The 16,552-nt window shown below is 55.4% G+C and overlaps 3 protein-coding genes across 4 annotated transcripts; 2 read left to right on the top strand and 1 right to left on the bottom strand.

The window, feature by feature from the left end:
* The first annotated feature begins 219 nt into the window (after positions 1-219).
* Positions 220-5,113, top strand: CD93 (CD93 molecule). The gene has a single exon (XM_015856671.2). It carries the CDS (start codon positions 935-937, stop codon positions 2,597-2,599), a length of 1,665 nt encoding a protein of 554 aa, XP_015712157.1. The 5' UTR covers positions 220-934; the 3' UTR covers positions 2,600-5,113.
* A 4,006-nt stretch (positions 5,114-9,119) lies between these two features.
* THBD (thrombomodulin) lies at positions 9,120-11,873 on the top strand. Its single transcript, XM_015856672.2, has one exon. The coding sequence runs from the start codon at positions 9,374-9,376 to the stop codon at positions 11,015-11,017; it is 1,644 nt and encodes a 547-aa protein (XP_015712158.1). The 5' UTR covers positions 9,120-9,373; the 3' UTR covers positions 11,018-11,873.
* Positions 11,874-12,436: 563 nt separating this feature from the next.
* On the bottom strand, positions 12,437-14,865 carry SSTR4 (somatostatin receptor 4). 2 transcript variants are annotated; one of them, XM_015856690.2, is made up of 2 exons: positions 14,631-14,865; positions 12,437-14,497 (listed from the first exon to the last, which is right to left on the bottom strand). In XM_015856690.2, the coding sequence occupies exon 2, from the start codon at positions 14,047-14,049 to the stop codon at positions 12,868-12,870; it is 1,182 nt and encodes a 393-aa protein (XP_015712176.1). In that variant the 5' UTR covers positions 14,050-14,497; positions 14,631-14,865; the 3' UTR covers positions 12,437-12,867. The 2 variants fall into 2 exon arrangements, with proteins under 2 accessions (XP_015712176.1, XP_015712177.1); XM_015856691.2 differs by having other exon boundaries at positions 12,437-14,401.
* Positions 14,866-16,552: the final 1,687 nt, after the last annotated feature.

Here is a 16,552-nt window from a genome sequence, read left to right as displayed (position 1 = left end):
AAGAGGCTTTTGTACAGCTCTGTGGGACGAGCTATTACTCAGCCTGTAATGCTGTCACCAACTTGACCCCTCCACAAACACTGCTCTAACTGGCAGGAATCAGCTTTAGAAGGACAGTTTGCAGGAAAAAAAAAGAAAAAAGAAAAAAAGAACAAAAGAAAAGAATAAATAAATAAGTAGCTGTCATGTGTTTGTTTAAACATCACAGAGCGCTGCGTTCACGACTTCACCCTGGAAATGACAGCCTCCTGTGGAGCCCTGACACCAATGTAACCCAGCGGACTGCCCTGCACTGGGATCGGGGTCAGGTGATGGGATACTGGGATAGGGCTGAGGCTGCAGCGGTGCTTCAGTGGGCTTGACTCTGTTCTGGCAGCCTGGAGGTTCTCACGACCCAGCTCCTATTCCAGGGCTTGTCCAGCTATTTAAAGCACACCAAGAGGGGAAAAGTGCTCCGAAAATGCAGTTTCTGTGCACTAGACGCTGTGCCAAATATTCAGTCTCTTTCATAGGCGAGGGATCCCATGGCTTGTCGTGTTGTTTTTTGCTTTTTTGTTTGTTTTTTTTTTTGCCCACTTTCAGCAATACATGCTTGAAAGCTACAAGGCCCTATTAGGGATTCAAAAAGTCATCTAGCGGGTGAGTATACCAAAAAAAAAGCAGGATTCAGGCTGCTTTCTCATCCAGAAAAAGTGCCGGCCAAAATAAAGAAAGCACTTCTGCAGTGAAATGCCTGAAATGGGAAGCAGCAGCCTGGGGAGAAGGGAAGAAACAGAGGCAAACATCCCGCCTGTGACCAACACGCAACCACGCTACAGGAAGCAGTAGCCTCCGGTGATAAATAGGAGCCCCGGCAGCACAGGATGCGCGTGGGGTGAGCTCGGCAGGCCGAGGGGATGTGAGGCAGTGTCCGTCCATCTGTCCAGCCGACGGGATGGCTGCGGCCCTGCTGCTGCTGCAGCTGCTGCTGGTGGTGACGGCAGTGGCAGCGGGTGAGGACGCCGAGGTGCTCTGCGCCGACACCGCTTGCTACACACTGCACCGGGCCGAGCTGGGCTGGAGCGCTGCCCAAGAGCGCTGCCAGCATGACGGTGGCAATCTGGCTCCAGCAGGCAGCAGGGCTGAGGCCGAGCGACTGGAGAAGCTGCTGGCAGCCAGCACGGCCACCTCGGCCTGGATCGGGCTGCGGCTGGAGCGTGGCCACTGCGTGCAGTCCCAGGAGCCGCTGCGGGGCTTCACCTGGGCGGCCAGCGGAGAGCCCGGCAACTACTCAGCATGGCTGGCCGAGCCCCACATCACCTGCCTCAGCACCCGCTGCGTCGCACTGCGGCCTGCCAGCTCCCACGGGCCTCCGGGATGGGTTGACCGGCCGTGTCGGGCCACGCTGCCCGCCTTCCTCTGCAAGTTCAGCTTCCGGGGGATGTGTGGGCCCCTGCGGCTTGGGGGGCCCGGCTGGGTCAGCTATGAGACACCCTTCAGGGTGAGCAGCCCTGCATTGGCAGCTGCCCCCTTTGGCACGCTGGCGGAGGTGGGCTGCGAGGGGGCTGCGAGCCCAGCCTTCTCCGTCTGCAAGGGACAGCTGGATGGGGATGGCTTCTCCTGGCATCCTCCTGGGCCCTTCTGCCCCAACACCTGCACCCACAACAACGGAGGCTGCCAGCATCTGTGCGTGGAGGCACCTGGGCAGCCATCACACTGCACCTGCCATCCTGGCTACGTGCTGGGCCCTGACATGGCCTCCTGCCTGCCTGAGGATGCCTGCCACAACAACCCCTGCCAGGGGGCCTGCCGGCCCCGGCCCGGAGGCTACGAGTGCATCTGCGAGGCTGGCTACGCTCTGGCACCTGATGGCCAGCACTGTGTGGATGTGGATGAATGCCTGGAGGGGCCCTGCAAGCATGGGTGCCACAACACAGCAGGCAGCTTCTTTTGCTCCTGCCAGCCTGGTTACCAGCCAGCAGGGCCTGGTGGCCGCGACTGCCGTGATGAGGATGAGTGCGCCCAGCCTGAAGCCTGCCCCCAGCTCTGCCTCAACATCCCCGGCTCCTTCCGCTGCACCTGCAGGACCGGCTACCAGCAGCAGCCTGGCAGTGATGCCTGCCTGGATGTGGACGAGTGCCTGCGGGACCCCTGCCCTGGGACCTGCCGCAACCTCCCAGGCAACTTTGAATGCATCTGCCCACCTGGCTTCCTCCCACAGGACGATGGACATGGCTGCCTTGCCGCGCCCACCACCGGAGAGCAGCTAGCAGGCACCATGGGGACCACCACCATCCTCCAGAACGCCAGCACCATGTGGACCATGGGCACCCGCAGCCCTGCAGCCGTTCCTGGTGGGCTGACACCACCAGCCCCCACGGTGGCAGGGTCAGAGCACAGCCCTGAGCATGGCGCTGATGGCCCCCGTCTGCTCCTCTACTACATCCTGGGCAGCCTGGTGGCCATCCTGCTGCTGCTGGCCTTCGCCCTGGCCCTGCTGGCCTGCAGGAAGAGGGCAGCAAGGAAGGAGAAACCAAAAGCCAAAAGCGCAGCGGACAACTACTGCTGGGTGCCCGAGCAGCCTGAGAGCCGCAGCAGGGCAGGCAGTGAGCGCAGGTAACGGTGCCAGCACTGCGGGGCTGCAAGCAGAGGAAAACCAAAGGGAAGTGGGGTGGGTGATATTCTTTCCGAGATGATTTTGCATGCCTTCATGTCTGAGAGCCTGTTTTGGGGCGTTGGGCAAAGCAGGATCCAATCCCAACCCCAAGGCAGGTGCAAGTGTTGGTTGCGCAGATATAAAGGCAGCCCAAATCATGCTGGGAGTGTTAGCTGAAATGTATAAACCTCTGCTTCCCGAACTGAAGGGTTAATGGGGAAGGAGCAGAGAGGCCGAGAAGGAATGTAGTGTAATACTGTAGGGGTTCCTTGCCCACATTGCTCCTCAGCTCTGCAAAACCTCACCAGACTTGGAAATTGCAGCAAAGGAGAATATTGATTTGGCTTCCTATGAGAAAACGATTAATCTCATCTGTCATTCGGTCTCTCCTTCTCAGATTTAAATTGTGGAGCTCCCAGAGTGATAATTTCCCTGCTCCCTCACCACCAATCCCTTGTCATTCAAATATATATATATATACATATGACTGTGCCTCACCTACACTGTGTTCTGCGGTCTGCTGTTCAACCCTGATGTTCCCCTTGTTCTCAGTGAAACAGGGTTCACATTTTGAAGTGTTTCACTGTGGTAAGAGCCATTAGCTGCAGCCACAAGCAGCTGGTTCTCATTGTTGATATTTGTGTTGTTGTTGCTTTTAGAAGATATTATTACAGAAGCCATAGAATAAGCATTAGCAGCAGAAAACTCCTCCAGCGAAGCAGGAGCTGCAGGGGTGGTGGGGCTTCAGGACTGCTTGCGTTAAGCTCGTGTGGGGTCTGAGCTGAATGTTTTCTCCATCCATCCCTGTAAACAATGCACTGGATGTTGTGTGTTCGCTAACTACTGCATAAAACCTCCAAACACCCTTCAAAGCAAATGCTCTCTCAGGGCAAAGTTTCGCCCCCATCTCGGGCTCAGTCCTGCAAAGAAGAGGGAAGACACATCTCCCTCTGGGAAGCAGCAAGGAGATGGAGCTGCTGGCTTGCAGAGGAATGGGAGCACCCCCAGCAGTGCTGCATCCTGATTATCCCTATGCAAGCAAGCACCTTTTGCCCGAGCAGCAAAGAGGCAGCTCGTGGCCTGCTTTCATTTGAAGGGTACATTGGTTTCCTGAAGATTCTGCTGTTTTTATTGTATACTTGAGGCTTAATTGCAACCAAAATGGGAACTTGAACACAAAGGATTTTGCTGCGGGCAGTGACCTGCATCCTGTTCTTCCGCATGTGGAAGAAACCGCTTTCCTGCTGTTCTTTCTTCTTCATTCCTCCATTGTAAAACAAAACAAAACAGGAAAGTGTAGCTCCTAGCTGATAGAAATGTTTTTTTAATGTTCTGCTCATGCTTCCTTTTCTCCAAGCAGCGGTTTGGAGCAGCAGCAAATACAGCAGTGGCGTTCTTGGAAGTCCTGCAGAAAATTCATAGCGTGTCTTTGTTATGACAACAAGCCAGCAGAGCTTTCTGAATACATGAATAAATTAAGCAGATGAATAATCCCACCCAAATCAGTGGGATAACCTACATACATAGCAAGAAGCCTGCACAGTCAGTCTGCACTAACTGGATGGGGAAGGAACAGTCACAGTGATGTGCCCCCAGTTCAGGGTTGCTTGGTTTGCTGGATCAAAAGCTGAGGTGTTTTCAAAACAGTGATAGTCTCAAGAGCTTTTCTGCCATGATTTTCCTATTATGGTATCATTTAATTGTTCTACACAGAGCACTGATTCCACTCTGAATAAGGGAAAAAGAAGCATAAGCGCAGACTCAGAGCAGGCAAAAACCTGGGAGTTGTTCATTCTGTAAAACCCCTCTGTAAAACCTGTAAGCTTGATTTCTGTTGCCCACTTGGTGTGTTCTGGTGCACATACTGCATCACCAGTGTAGCAGATCCTATGGCAGGAAGGCATTCATACATCCCTAGGTTCAGTGTGGCTCTTCCAAGCAGAGTATTTCCTGATGTTGCTTCCTCCAGCCTGGTGCTGTTCCACTTGGACAGTCTCATCTCCCTTTCTTACTGCCATGAAAGCAGCAGGAACATTTCAGTCTGTGTCCTCATCAAGTTATCCAGGGCCCAGGGTGAAAACCTTGGGCTAAATCAGATGGAACAGGATCAGACAGGTCGGTACCCCCGGCTTACAGTCAGGAGAGAGGGAATGCTCACCATCACTCCATCTGCACACATTGAGCAGGTCCTATAACCTGTCAGGATGGCAGGACTGGCCAACCAACACATCCCAAATGTTTCAAAGTGTTTTTGTGTAACTGTTTATTGTTCAGTTTTTATAGTCCAAGAATCCAGACATACCTCACCCTGTGTGAAAACTGCACGTCAGTACTGAGTTGTGCTTTGTGATCCCCGGAGCAGTGGAACAGCACTGCAGCTATTGGCTGCCTTCAACTGAAAGAAGAAAGTTCTCACATGCTAAACAGCGCTGTATGTTGCTTTCCTGATCAAACACCAATAAAGTCTTAATGGAATAAGTCTTTGGTGATCGTTTGATACATATACTCAAATCAAATCACCAACCCAAGCCTGCAATGACCAAGCAGTAGTTCAGCCACCCAACCCACTTGTGTTTATTCCCATTTGTGACAAAGGCACTGCGAGGAAACAAACTCTGCCAGTAGAACTTAGAGAACAGATAGTGAGTAACGTTAACATATAATCTGCAAAAATACCATGTGCCTTGCAAAGTCAGACGCTGCAAAAACAAATGCTTTAAAGTATCTGCTCATTTCCTCTTTTTTATCTTTATTTTCTCTAAATATTTCCTGGCATTTGGCTCCCTGAAGCTCTTTCAAGGCTGGTAAGTGAGGCTGATGCCTTGCCAAGCAGGGCCTCTGGTGACAATGTGACAGAGGAGAGATGGGGCTTTCCTGAGGACTCAGCATGCTCCTTGAGTGACTCCAGCTGCTGTGCAAGTGCTGGGGATGGTGCAGGGCTCAACAGAAAGCTCACGGAGTTCAGAGCTTACTGTGCTTATGTAAGCAAAACTCAGTGTTTCATCAAATGGGCTGGTAAGCTTCATCCAGCTGAGCACAGAGGAACTCAAAAACTCCTCCCTCCTCTATAAATTGAGCCATGTGTCAACCATCATTTACAGATCGGTTAATTCCCCCAGATTTCCTTAGGGTGGGGAGATATTAAAAAATATCTCATTGAAAGCCTTGGGTTGGAAGGGACCTAAAAGCCCCCCCAACCCCAAACCCTGCCATGGGCTGGCTGCCCCCCACCAGCTCAAACTGCTTAGGGCCCATCCAACCTGACCTTGGGCACCTCCAGGGATGGGACACCCACAGCTCTATGGGCAGCACTGCCAGGGCCTCACCAACCTCTGAGTGAAGAATTTAATCCTAACATCTAACCTAAATCTCCCTCTTTTTTAAGAAGCCATTCCCCCTTGTCCTATCACTATCAAACAGTGTAAAAAGTCATTCCCCCTTCCTGCTTATAAGCTCCCTACAGGTACAGGAAGGCTGCAATGAGGTCTCCCCAGATTCTTCTCTTCTCCAGACTGAACAAGCCTACCTCCCTTAGCCCTTCTTCATAGGAGAGTTGCTGCAACCCTCTGAGCATCTACACGGCCCTTCTCTGCCCCCACTCCAACAGCTGTTGTCCCTGCACAAGTCCATCAGTTGCCCTTCCTTTGTCCACCAATGCCATCACTCCATCACAGAAGTCTGTGAGGTGGCACAGAGGAGAACTAACCTCATTTTTGGGGTCTCCTGTGGGCCCCAGGTCCCCAGCAGAAGGTTGTGTGCTCCTAGCAGCCTGCTTTTAATTCTTCTCTCATTCTTGACATAACCTGAATATTAAAAAGGAGCGCTCTGTCAGCATCCCGGTATTAGGAGCCCCATTCCCCACAATTAACATATGAAAGAAACCCCATGACGCACAGCCCTGTAGCCACAGCTCAGAAAACCCATTGCAAGTGTCCAGTATCAGCATTCCCTTGGCAGAAGGGGTGACGGTGGCATTTGGGGTGACTCAGACCGGACTAACATGAAAACTCACTGTTCTGTTATCACAGCAGACAGCCAGTAGGAGCCTTGCAATAACTGTAAGTTGCAGAGCAATGTGATTAATCAACTTTTATCGAGGAATAGCGGCATGTCAGCAGGAAAGGCATTTCTTGATCTGTGACTCAGGGCCATATGAGCAAACGCCTGGGATGGTTTGGGGCACCAGAGGGAAAAGATCATCGGAATAGAAAAGCATTGTCAAACCATGATTAATCCCATGTCTTCTGCCTCTCATGTCTCCTGCTACCAGCAAACACAAGGGCAAGGACGTCTGCATGGTGGTCCCATACCTCACCCTTCTGGGAAAGCTTTGTTTTGGGATGGTTGGAAGTTTTTTCTTGGCAAATGTCAAAATAGTGGTTAGTACACAGAGCCCTGAAGGGAAATTTATGTTTCTACGATATCTTTATGGAAACAAAACACACTGTTTTTATTCATCACTGATTGCATTCTGATGCTTTGTTTTCCCATTGTTTCCTCCAACCTTCCCCCGGTATTCTGCTGTTTCACTTCTGAAAACAAAACCAAACAGAAGGGGGAAGGAAAATCAAGGCACAAGAAGTGGGGGGGAAAAAAACAGAAAGCCATTAAGATGAAAACTGGGGAAACAAAACACTGCCTTGCTTTTTTTCTTTTAATTTAAAGCTGTTTTGCTTTTTTAAAGCCAAGAAAGATGGGCGTTACCAAGCATTGGTGACAGCTCTCTTTCTGGCAGTGGCCAGAACTCCTTTAGAAAGTCACTGCTGTATGAGTAACTCGTCCTTCCTTTCCTAAGGAATAACTTTCCATGAAGTCAGAGCAAGGGACAGATATCACGTAGGAAGAGGGATGATGCAGGGAAGTGGGAGGGAGGGCAAGGATGAAGGGTAGCCCCGAGGCAGCAAGCCAAGGGAGCTGTTATCCATAGTATTGATGATTATTAATGATCATCATTATCATTAATCCCCATCTTTCCCTTTTTCCCAATGCCCGCAGCCTCCCAGGAGCAACAGGAATTGCTCAGGGCTGGCAGAGGGCACATCAGGCTGGAGGGTGTAATAAAGTCACCTCCTCGCAAGGAGTGGAGTGAAGCAGCATGGATTTGCTTCTCTGCAGAGGATCCCGAGGGCTAATTGCTGCCGCTGAGCCTTCCAAGTAGAAAACATCCCTCACTAAATTGAAAAGAAGGGTCAAATGCCCTTTTCCTTGAGTGGCGAAGCTTTAGATGTTTGCTTTTCATTTTTATTTTGCTCTCGGCCATGTTCTGATAGGAGAGGTGGATCCCGCTAGGATAAAAGCACGGATGGGGCCAAGCTGTCATAAAACCATGAGCAGGAGGCGGCCTCCAACTCCTTCCCCTGGAGAGCCACGTGATTGTTTTTAATTCCAAACCCACCTGACTTTCTTTAATTCCAAGCCCTGTTCCGTGCGTAGCCGCTGCCATGCAGAGCACAGCGGATGTTCTTCTGCCCTCTCACCTCAAATCTCCTGGCCTTGCAAACTTGCAAAGGAAGCTCGCAAAGGGATTGCCGCTCACCCCTGCTGACATCGAGCCCCACAAGTGCAAGGAAGCGCTGTCCCGAGTCCCCCGCTAACAAAAAGCTGCGAAACCCCGAATAGCTTATGGACCTACTTTCCCCTTTCGCACAAAAAAACCTCGGTTTCTTCTCAAAAAGCGACCCGAGCACTGTCCGTCCCCCCGGCGCTGCCACCTGCCGCCTGCGGTTGGGATCGCACAGCCGTGCCGAGGGGTCCCGCTGTTACTCGGCATCCTCTCCCTGAAGCTGCCGGGCTGCTCCGGGCCACCCCCACGGCCGCCACTCTCAGGCAGGAAGCAGCACCTCACCCACTGCCCTCCCGTGCCGCCACCCCTGTCTCCTGCCTGTCCCGGAGGGTCCAGCAGCAGCTTCAGCTCTCCCGCGATTGCCTTCTGTTCTCCTTCTTATGATGTCCCCCTCTCCCCCTTCTCCTCGTTCTATCCCCCCCATCCCCCCTTTCTCTCTCTCCCTCCTCTCCTCTCCTCTCCTCTCCTCTCCTCTCCTCTCCTCTCCTCTCCTCTCCTCTCCTCTCCCTCCTCTTCTCTCCTCTCCTCTCCTTCCTCTCCTCCTCTCCTCTCCTCTCCTCTCCTTCCCCTCCTCTCCTCTCCTCTCCTCTCCTCTCCTCTCCTCTCCCTGCCTCTCCTCTCCTCTCCTCTCCTCTCCTCTCCTCTCTCTCCTCTCTCCTCCTCCTCTCCTCCTCCTCCTCTCCTCCTCCCCTCTCCCTTCCCCTCATATTTCCTTTTTTTTCCCTTTCCTTTTAGTTTTTCTTTCCTTTCCTTCCACCCTCTCTTTTCTTATTTTCACTTATTTTCTTTCTTTTTTCTTTTAAATCTATCTCCACTCTTCTACTGTTTTTCTTTTCTCCTCTCTCCCCTCCCTTATCCCCGCCTCCTTTCCTTCTACTCTCCCCACAACTCCCCCCTCCTCACCTCTCCCCTCCTCCCTTTCCCTCCCGCATCCCCGAAGGGGCGGCCGTCTCTCCCCTTCCCTGCCGCGGTCACGCCCGGCCGGGCCCGGCCCAGCCCAGCAGCACCTCCCGACTCGCGGGGATTTCCTCCGCGCCGGAGCCGCCCCCGCCGCAATCCCTCCCGGCCCGGCGGCGGCCCGTCCCCGGAGGCGCTTCCTTCCTGCGGCCGGAGCTCTATAAAGCGGCCGCCCTGGTCGGCGGCATGACAGAGATTCGCCGCGCCGGCCGCCCGCCATGCGGCGGCTCCCGCTGCCGCTGCTGTTGGCCGGACTGGGGCTGGGGCTGGGGCTGGGACTCGGCGAGCTGGAGCCGCCCGTCCCGTCGGGGGCGCAGTGCCTGGAGCACGACTGCTTCGCCGTCTTCTGGACTCCGGGGTCCTTCGCGGCTGCCAGCGCGGCCTGCGAGCGGCACGGCGGCCACCTGATGACCGTGCGCTCCACGGTGGCAGAGGATGCGATCGGGCTGCTGCTGCGGAACCGCGGCGGGCGGCTGTGGCTGGGGCTGCGGCTGCCCACCCCGTGCACCGAGCCGGAGCGGAGGCTGCGCGGCTTCCAGTGGGTGACCGGAGACACCCGCACCGACTACGACAACTGGGCGCCGTCGGGGCGGCGTTGCGGGCAGCTGTGCGTGGCGGTGTCCCGGGAGCTGAGCTGGGAGGAGCGGCGCTGCGAGGAGCCGGCCGACGGCTTCCTCTGCGAGTACAACTACCCCGACAGCTGCCCCCGCCTGCCGGCCGCCGACGGCGCGTCCCTCACCTACCGCACTCCCTTCGGCGCCGCCGGCGGCGACTTCCTGGCCCTGCCGCCCGGCTCCACCGCGTTCGTCTCTCCGATGGGGCTGCAGCTGCTCTGCGAGGCTGCGGCCGTCGGAGGGAGGACGAGGTGGGGCCGCTCCGAGCCGGGCGCCTGGCCGTGCCGCCTGTCTAACGGCGGCTGCGAGGGAAGCTGCGAAGAACTGGATGGGACTCCGCGCTGCTCCTGCCCCACCGGCAAAAAGCTCGGCCCCGACGGGCGCGGCTGCCTGTCTCCATGCGCCGGTGCTCCCTGCGAGCAACACTGCGTGCCCGACGGGGAGAGCTTCCACTGCATGTGCTCCGAGGGCTACCAGCTGGGCCCCGACGGCAGCAGCTGCCAGGACGTGGATGACTGCGTCAAGGTGCCCGAGGTGTGCGAGCAGGTCTGTCACAACACCGAGGGCGGCTTCGAGTGCCTCTGCCACCGTGGCTACGAGATGGTGGAAGGGCACTGCATGCCCGTCCCCAACTGCAGCACTGGCCCCTGCGACCACATCTGCGAGGACGTGCCCGGCAGTTACCGCTGCAGCTGTGATGACGGCTATGTTGTCGACCTGAAGAATCCCACCCAGTGTGTGAGGCAATGTGAGGATGGCAGATGTCTGGCTGAGTGCGATGCCACCGGCCTCTCCTGTGTTTGCCCCGATGGCTTTGTGACAGACCACCTGCCTGATGGTGTCACACTCTGCGTTGACATCGATGAGTGCGAGAATAACTACTGCGACCACAACTGCACCAACACGCCCGGCAGCTACACGTGCCACTGCCAACCTGGCTATGTGCTCGTTGATGTCAACGACTGCAAACCCATCTCAATGGAGGACAACGTGGATGAGTACTCAGGAGATTCTGGGCCCTCCCTGCCCTTCCCCAGCCGTGTCCCACCCAAGGCAGAGCACCTGCACCCTGGGGCTCTGGTGGGCATCACAGTGGGCGTGCTGTGTGGGGCTCTGGTGCTGCTGGCTGTCGGCTACCACCTGGCAAGGAAGCGCTGCCAACCCCCCAGCTCTATGGAGTACAAGTGTGGCAGCCCCCGTGAGAAGGAGATGGGGCTCCAGCAGGTGTCCGCCAGCCAGAAGGTGTAGGGAGCCTGGCGATGCACAGGAGACGGATGGAACTGGGTAACGTTTGGTTGTAACCCCCCTGGTTTTGTAAAGAGAAAGCAAGGAAAGCAGTTCGTGTCATTGGCTTCTTGTGTTTCCCGTGTCTGTTGCATACGGACCTCTGGCAGCGGAGCACTCAGATTGCCAGCAGTGCAGGGACCCCGTGGAGCTCACCGTGGTGGGGTTAAAGTGCTGATTTCTTTCCCCTCCCACCATTTGGGGACTGTTTGGGGGTGCAGTGGGTATTACAGGAGCACTGGGGTCATTTGTAGGAAGGGCATTTCCAGTGCTGGTGATACTGTGCCTTTTTCCTCTTGTGTTTTTCCTTTATATTTTTCATCCTTTTTAAATTTTTTCATCCAGGGATGAGTTGAATTTGTGTGGATGTTGAAGGCAAAACTTCCTGGTGATGTTTGTGTTCCGGACCTTGCTGCTTGCTTTGCAGGTGTGGGCTGGAGGGTAAATGGGGTGGGAAAGAAGAGTTGGAGGGGGGAAGATCCCTGAAGCAGCCCCCGAGGCTGTCAGTGCTGAGGGTCTGTGCCCGAGTAGGGGCAGCTGCCACAGTGCCAAGCTTTTCAGATGGGATTTTGGGCTTGGAGCTGAGGTTTGTCTGTGCCCCTCAGGCACAGAGCAATGCAGCAGCCCCTGAGATGAACGCCAGCTCCACACTGCCCCAGTTGTCGCTTTCCTGATGTAAATGGTTGAACCCACTGTTTTATACACCCAGCACATGTGTAAATACTTATTTATTTATTGGAAATATACCCTACGCCACGCGCAATCACCTCGTGATGTTGTGTGCAGACCAATAAAGCTTTTACTGTCTGATTTATAGAAACCTGGGAACGAGCTGTTCTTCCTGCCCTCCCTACAGCCTGACCCCCCCCTCACCCTCCCCCGGCATCTCTCAGCCCCTTGATGAGGCTTGCAGGCTCCCCAGAAGCAAAGCAGAGCCGTGCTGAAAGCGTACCCTTCGCTGGCAGCATTAAAATAGAACGAATGAGCCAGAAATAGTGGAGAAAGGGAATAACACGAAAAGGACGACGCTCAACCCAAACAAGCTGGAAGTGGCTGATTTAACGCTGCTCGGTGCAGCTCCAGCTCTGCTCTTCAGTTCCCACAGCCGTGCTCAAAGTGCCCTTGAGGACGATGCTTCTCTGCAGCACAGTGAGCAGCCTTCCTGCTGGAAAGCATCGGTTTGGTCCCTCTGCTTGGGGATATGGGGAGGGTCTATGGGATATTTTTAGCTGTAGACCTTTGTGGAAAGTTTTGCCTTTCCCTTTAAGATGAGGGGAGAGACTCAAGGTGGGCACCTGCTAAGGACTCAAAGCTGCGGTTCCATTTGGAAGGTGGCTTTTTTTTCCATTCTGTTTTGGTTTTTTTTGTTTTGTTTTGGTTTGGTTTTTTTGCCTGGACAGGGATCAAACAGTGGGAAATGCTGGTGGAAGCCTGGCAGGGTCCCATGCAGAAGCAGTGACTGGGCCATACCGTGCCGATGACTTCATGTCCCCTGGGGCAGCACGTGGGTCCCCTCTGTGCCCATCCCATTGGCCCTCCCGTCCTGCATCCTCCCTTGGGTGGAACCCAGCCATTAGCCCTGGGACTCCCCGGTGGCAGTAATCACTCAGCCAAGGCTGGAAGCTGTGTCACGGGCCAGCGTTATGGCTTTTTATTTCATCAGGCTGCACAGCACGGTCAAAGAGTGGAGAATGCCAGGGGGACACCCCAGCAGAGATGGGGGCAAAGTCATCTGAAAAGCATTCTGTTCCCAAAAGGAGGGCGGTGTGGCCCTCCCCACCCAGCACCCTATTTGTGGGGCTGCAGAGGGCACCTTAGAAGGTGGTGGTCTTTGCCAGGAGGGTGCCGGGCTTGCAGCAGGGTTCAGGGCGTGCAGGCTCCTGCTGGCAGGGCAGCGGCGGGCACATGCAGCCCTTGCCCTTGGGGTCACTTCGGGGCACGGCGCGGTAATCCAGGGGCTCTTCCTCCTCCTCCTCCTCATCACCGACAGCCCGCACCTCGGGTGGGCAGCAGCAGAGGCTGGCATCGAGGCAGCGCCGCAGCACACCATGGAAGGAGTGCCGGAAGTTTTCCGAGAGGAACCCATAGAGGATGGGGTTGGCACAGCTGTTGGAGTAGCTGAGGATGAGGCAGGCATTGTTGACGGTGGCATCGAGGCGGCCGGGTAGCAGGAGGTTGACCAACTGCACCACATAGAAGGGCATCCAGCAGACAACAAACATGGCCACCACCATCAACACCAGGCGTGTCAGCTTGCCCTCGGAGCGCCGGCGCTGCTGCCAGCCCACACGTTGTGCCACAGCCCGCATCTTACCCACGATCAGCAGGTAGCACAGCCCCATGGCCAGCACTGGCAGCAAGAAACCCAGCAGCGTGGTATATACCACAAAGGCCGCCGACCAGGCTGGGCTAGGCCATAGCAGATTGCAAGCCACCGCTTGGCCATCACGAGTGACTGCAGTGCCAGCAAAGATGGGTATGGGCGAAGCCACCAGCAAGGAGAGGAGCCAAACGGCCCCATTGACCATCTTGGCCACCCGTGGGCGGCGGTAGGTGGCCGCCCGCAGTGGGTGCACCACGGCAATGTAGCGGTCCAGGCTGAGCACCGTCAGGCAGAATACACTGGTGAACATGTTGAGGCCATCAACGCCCAGCACGGTGCGGCACAGCGCCCGGCCAAAGGGCCAGTGGTGCAGGGCAGCCGAGGTGGCCACAAAGGGGATGCTGAGCATGAAGAGCTCATCGGCGATGGCCAAGTTGAGCAGGTAGATGTTGGTCTTCATCTTGGTGTAGCGCAGGATGACAAAGATGACCAGCGAGTTGCCCAGCAGCCCCAGCAGGCACACCAGGGCGTAGATGCACTGGATCACCACCATGCCTGCCAGCTCGCCCACACGCCCACCCCGTGATGATGGCCCTTCCATCCAGGCTGCGCTGGCATTGGGGGGCACCGCGGAGGCGGCCCACGGCAGGAGATGCTCAGAGTTGGTGCTCATGCTGCAGGGTAGCCCATGGGGGACGAGTGCCGGCCTCTGCCAGAAGGGGAGGGCCCCACACCGCCGTCCTCACCAGGCTCCGGGGATCTCAGGGGCCGTGGGGAGGGAGCGGGGGTGGGGGGCACCGTGGCTGCATCAGGAATCGGTGCTGGCCGATGGAACCCCTGCAAATCTCAATGGTTTCCTTCACCCCCGCAGTGGGAAACGAGAGGAACGCGAGGGCGATCAGGAGAGATTTTACCTCCCAGTCCGGTGGGGATGCACAGCCAGGGGGCTCCCGGCCGAGGGGTTGCAGGGCTGCTGCCGAGGAAAGTCCCGCTGACCTGGATCAGATGACCGACGGGATCCGAACCTTTTAAAGCGAAAGACAGACCGCACTGTCCGGGTTTTCATGCAGCCGAGCCTTGCCGGCCCGCATCACCTGTGCCATGGAAATAAGCTTTCCCGCCTTCAAAACAAATAAATAAATACAATGACACGTCGATATCAAAGAAAGAAAGAAAGAAAGAGGAAGAAGGAAAAAAAAAAAAGCCTAATTTCTGCTCGCTGCGCTCCCATTGAAAACAAAGCATCCGACATACCCTTCCCCCTTCTTTCTCCTCTAGGTGAGCGGGATTCCTCCCGCTCCGGCCATGGTCACTGCGGAGGCGGGGATGCCGCAGCCCTGCGCTGCGCTGGGGGGGCCCGAGCCGCACGCCTTGAGCCGAGCGGGGACCCCACGGCTGGGAGGCGATGGAGGCCTGTTGCCCTGGTGACGGCTGCGGCCCGCCCCCCCTCCCCGTGCTCGCTCCCGCATCCTTCACGCTTCCCTATCTGTACGCTAATTTCCCAGTGCGAGAAGTAACGAGGGGCCGTGCGGGGCGGGGGTGAGGGCTGCGATAGCTGCCCTAGTGAGGCCGGGAGCTGCTGGCCCTTTCATGATAGGATCTGTTTGTAGGGTGGGACCCCCAAAGCAGCACAGACCCTACAGCACATGTGTGCATCCCCATGAGTTTTTCATTTAACAAATCCAACTCACATACTCTGAGAGCAAAGGACTTGGTAATGTGATGTCCATTTACAAGATGGGCTGTAAGGAGGATCTGAAAGGAGGCTGTGTGAGCTGGGGTCAGCCTCTGCTCCAAGGGAACAGCCATAGGAGGTTCAGGTTGGATGTTAGGAACAATTTCTTCTACAAAGAGTGGTGATGCAGTGGCACAGCTGCACAGGAGTGGTGGGGTCACTGTCCATGGAGGTGTCCCAGAGCCGTGGGGATGTGGCACTGAGGGACGTGGGCAGTGGGCACGGTGGGGTGGGCTGGGGTTGGACGGAGTGATCTCAGTGATCATTTTCATCTCCATGATTCTGTGATTCTATGTTTCTCTCCCTTGCCTGCATGTCAGCTCCCAGCTCACTGGGCAGTGCCTATGGGAGTTTTTCCTGGGATGCAGTCTGCAGCCAGCTGGCTGCATTTGTTTATGGAAGGAGTTTGGACTGCAGCAATATAGATAAATGCACATATTATGTTACTGAGAACAGGCTCAATGTGCATGGGAACGCAGGTGCCTATGTCTTCTTGGTGCTCAAATATATGGCCATCGTTAATCCTGCAGCTGGCAACATTTTTGGCTAGGATGTCCTGGCTCAAATGTCCTGGCTGTGGAGAAGCACAGAAGGGGCTGGCACTGATTGAGGGCCTGGGTGAGGACACTGAGGAACATGGTCAGTGGGCATTGGTGGGAATGAGTTGAGGTTGGACTAATTGATCTTAGAAGTCATTTCCAACCTTAATGATCCTATAACACATGGGTCAAGCACCTGGTGGGTGCATACATCCAGTATGTATCTGATATATGGGGAGAACAGGCAGCCTCAGCCTGCACATGGCTTTTGAATGCTGAGCACCCACCCAACAGTCTGCAGCCGATTGACTTAGAGCCCTGTAAATGCAGCACCACGTACTTTCCTAGGCTCATACTTGATGTATTTCCTCCAGTTGCCGCTAGCTAAATATTTGTAAAGGCAAGCCTGCCCCCTGCCCTGCCAGGCCTCCCAACAAAAGGCCCTCAGTGTCTTTTTTCTGGCTGCAACAGAATATCCACCTTGAAATGCAGCCAAAAGAGGGGGAAATGGCTGATGCTGGCCTGTGCTCCTGTTCAAACAGCACTGGCAAGGGGGGAGCAGGCTGGCACTGAGCAGGTTTACCCACCCACAGGGCACAGAAGAATTGGGCTCAGGTTTCTGTGGTGCTCCAAGCCGTTCTCCAGATTCACTACAAGAACAGCCACCAACTCTTCCAGGGTTTGGCTGCCCCTGCAAGCATGGGGCAGGCAGAACCCTTGAGTGAGCAGCCAAGGCAAACAAAGAAAACAAAACCAAATAATCCTTCCAGGCGAGCCCCAAGTGAACTGATCTTCTTCTCCAGTCAGAATGAATGTTCCATGAGATGTGAAAAATGTGCAGAGAGGGTTCCCAGCACCCAAAGCCTGGGGTGGGCCTAGAGATGCGGCATGGATACACCCAG

The sequence above is a fragment of the Coturnix japonica genome, chromosome 3, assembly GCF_001577835.2.
Source record: "Coturnix japonica isolate 7356 chromosome 3, Coturnix japonica 2.1, whole genome shotgun sequence".
Classification (NCBI taxonomy): domain Eukaryota; kingdom Metazoa; phylum Chordata; class Aves; order Galliformes; family Phasianidae; genus Coturnix; species Coturnix japonica.
The sequence above is the reverse complement of the archived record's forward strand: the minus strand, read 5'-3'. Positions and strand labels throughout refer to the sequence as shown.